This window comes from Cyberlindnera jadinii, assembly GCF_001661405.1.
Source record: "Cyberlindnera jadinii NRRL Y-1542 unplaced genomic scaffold CYBJAscaffold_51, whole genome shotgun sequence".
Taxonomy (NCBI): Eukaryota; Fungi; Ascomycota; class Saccharomycetes; order Phaffomycetales; family Wickerhamomycetaceae; genus Williopsis; species Williopsis jadinii.
In genome coordinates this window covers 1-3,075 of record NW_017963702.1, presented here as the reverse complement: position 1 = coordinate 3,075, position 3,075 = coordinate 1, and the positions used below count along the sequence as shown (strand labels likewise).

The 3,075-nt window shown below is 36.9% G+C and overlaps 2 protein-coding genes across 2 annotated transcripts; one reads left to right on the top strand and one right to left on the bottom strand.

Moving 5' to 3' along the window:
• Positions 1–472: 472 nt before the first annotated feature.
• Positions 473–1,557, bottom strand: CYBJADRAFT_187443 (uncharacterized protein; the record flags this gene model as incomplete). The annotated part of the gene is made up of 2 exons (XM_020217262.1): positions 473–1,117; positions 1,171–1,557. The coding sequence occupies 2 exons, from the start codon at positions 1,555–1,557 to the stop codon at positions 473–475; spliced, it is 1,032 nt and encodes a 343-aa protein (XP_020067631.1).
• A 612-nt stretch (positions 1,558–2,169) lies between these two features.
• On the top strand, positions 2,170–2,935 carry HMRA1 (Hmra1p). The gene is made up of 2 exons (XM_020216085.1): positions 2,170–2,450; positions 2,503–2,935. Exons 1-2 carry the CDS (start codon positions 2,223–2,225, stop codon positions 2,902–2,904), a joined length of 630 nt encoding a protein of 209 aa, XP_020067630.1. The 5' UTR covers positions 2,170–2,222; the 3' UTR covers positions 2,905–2,935.
• The last annotated feature ends 140 nt before the right edge of the window (positions 2,936–3,075 follow it).

Below are 3,075 nucleotides of genomic sequence, written 5' to 3'. Positions count from 1 at the left end.
CAAAGAGACGGATTGGAGGAGGAGATGGAATCAGACGCTAGTGAACCTTTAGATCTAAGTGATTCTGAAAATGTTCCAAGGGGGTTGAAGCGTAAGCTTGATTGAATTTGCGTGACCTCGTATAACACTGTGTTGTGATGTGACAGAATAATGATAATGATCGATTTGAATTTGATTTTGATTTCAAAGGCAATCTGCAGAATTAGATGGTTTTGGAGATATTTTACTCTCATCCATGTATTATTTGGCCTAAGATATTATGAACTAAGATTTTATGCTATCATACAACTATCATTAATTGATCTTATCGTATGAAAAGTCTTTGGTTGAAGTTGTAATATATTTTAGAGCTGCGACGAAAAGGATTCCCCTGTGCTGTACTTGAATTACAAATTCAACAAAAGAAACCCTCCTGTCAATCCTAGGTCATCGTAGAAGTACCCATAAAAATATAAAACTGTGCCACAAAGCTCTAGACTTTAGGTAAAATATCGGAAGAGTCCGTAAGCCCTGTGTCTAAATATATATCATCAGTAAGAACAGCAAATAATGAGGAAGAAAACCTTTTCACAATCAAGGTTTGTAGATTGTTCTCATTGATGCGCACATCAGGTGCATCAATTGCCATCTTTGAAGAAACCGCTCGGTATGATAGACGCTTATCAATTCTGGACTTTTCACTTTTAGAAGATATGCGATTCTTCTGTTCCCTTCCTGGTAATGGTTTGATAGAAAATTTTGACGTATGTGCTTTATAATTAGCAGTGTTCTGGGAGCTCGATAGGGTGCTCGTTTGGTAATGAGCCGTTCTTTGCTTTTTGTCATATGAACTAGCACATAATTGAACATACCTGTTCATATCTCCCACATCTTCGAAACTGATTTTGGAACCAAACGATTTTGAATTTATATTTTGTAGTCTAGATGAGCTCACTGGGTTAAATTTGATAATTGTGTCATGCGGTGAATTATTCTTCAGCTTTTGATTAAGAGTACCATTTGTTTTTGTCTTTGGTGAGAAGGTATATTCAGGATGGTAAATGCTGTGCCACTGTTCTTCAATAAACGATAGATAATTGAAATATCTCTGAAACTCACAAGTACTATTCTTCCAAACCTATACAAGTTGTTAGTTTTCTTATAATGAAATATCCAACCATTAAAACTTACCCATGATATGATTCTTGAGGTATCGTCATTGGTGAGTTCTGTAGATTGCGCTTTCACAACTTTACTTAATATGGTTCTAGCAAGAATAAACTTATTCCTCGGTCTCTTGATAGTATTATGTTGCTGTCTTGTGTCTCTTGTGTAGAACATTTTTACTCCTTTGGTATGCTTATTCTTCGGCTTGAGAGCTATTGGAAACTCCCGATTACTCAGAAAAGCAAGATCTTTCTTGTTCACCTCCTTTTTTGAACGATTTAACTGAACCCTTAGAGTTGAAACAATCATTGGTAAGTCTTGATCAAAGAAAAACCCATTCTCTACCGATGACCAACCACTCATTAGTTCTAAAGATATCGTTGTAGTATCAGATATGATTTCATTGAACATAGTGAATCTTCAAAGAATTACTAGAACAACTGGGGGTTTTAAAACTCCAAAGTTTAAGTTTCAGAATAAGGAAAGAGTGCTCAAATATAGAATCATATTCTCCAATTTGAAGTCTTAGTCCAAGCTTTTATAGAGGTAATGTTGAGTTTTTGAGGCTACAACTGCAACACACTCATGGCTCCCATGATGAGTCCTGCATATAGAAGTTCGCTGTACATTGTAGCCGCGGCAACAAACGTGAAAAATCGTCCTCATGCACTGCTGAAGGTAAAAGAATTGTCCATTCACACTAACCAATACTGTATAAAGATATAACTTGAAGGTTCATGTCTCTAGTACACTCCGAGGTTTGTCCTTGCGCACAAGAGCCCGAACATCCGGTCATTTTGATGACGGCTGTGTCAGTAATCTGAATCCCAATACTAGAACTGGGTTAATCGGTTGATTTTTTGGGTAGTCGTAATTTAGTTCTGTCAAACCTCCGATGTGTGACTATTAGTTAGTAGTTACAAATAAGCGTGCATGAATCAATTTTTACGACTTAATTCGAAGGGAAACTTTGAAACACCAGAAACGTAACTTCCGTCATATCTAATCACATTCCATGTTAAATAAACACTGGCGAACATCTCTAACTCGAGTATATTAGATTTTGATATAACAGTATGTCGACGAAGGACGTTTCTAATTATCAAGAAGCAATTGAAAAGCTGGAGTCTATCGTTGAATTTTCCTCTTTCTTCACGAATAGTCATCCGAAACCAATTTATGATAAAGTACTCCTGAATGATCCGTTCGACAAGTCAACGTTGATGAAAAGGGCCCCAACATCTTGTCAAGACCATCTTAATGATTTGATAAACACCTTTGAAGAGTCTTTGAAGAGGGTTTTGGTAAGTATTTTTGCCTGCTTCATCAATTCTATATTTCGCTAACCCCTATTAGGATGAACAGATTCTTCCACCAGAGACTGTAATAGGTCAGTATATCACTAGACTCAATAGAGTCATTGAATTGGCATCTCAGTACGAGTCCATAACTGGAGCTGACCCAGAAAGGTATGGGTATAGTATTACGCCATACTCTGTGAGAACTGCTTCAGTGAAGGTCACATTAGGTAAGCGATCACCAACTTCCTCAGATCTTGAAGATAATGGATCTCAATCCAAATTGAGATCAAAGAAACGTACACCAATTTCCAAGGAAGCTAAGCAATTATTGGAAACAATCTTTGAAACCAAGCGTACACCTAATGGGAAAGAACGAAAAATCATCGCAGAAAAATGTGGACTAACACCCCTTCAAGTACGCGTATGGTTCACAAACAAACGAATGCGCTCAAAGTAATTGCCCCAGACATACAACTATTGAAATCTACAATACCGTTGATAGCATTCAACATCTAATATATTCAACTTTAGCTTACTCTTCATCGCTATCACCTTCTCTGTAACCATACTTTCTAATCTCTCCCAATCTCTTTCTAGCAGCATTCAATGCATTTTCCAATTTTAGAAT

What these genes read in the sequence shown, in the direction of transcription:
- HMRA1 (XM_020216085.1), top strand. Translation starts at nt 2,223, where the DNA reads ATGTCGACGAAGGACGTTTCTAATTATCAAGAAGCAATTGAAAAGCTG. An exon ending in AGTCTTTGAAGAGGGTTTTG is followed by an intron (nt 2,451 to 2,502) that starts GTAAGTATTTTT and finishes AACCCCTATTAG; the next exon opens with GATGAACAGATTCTTCCACC.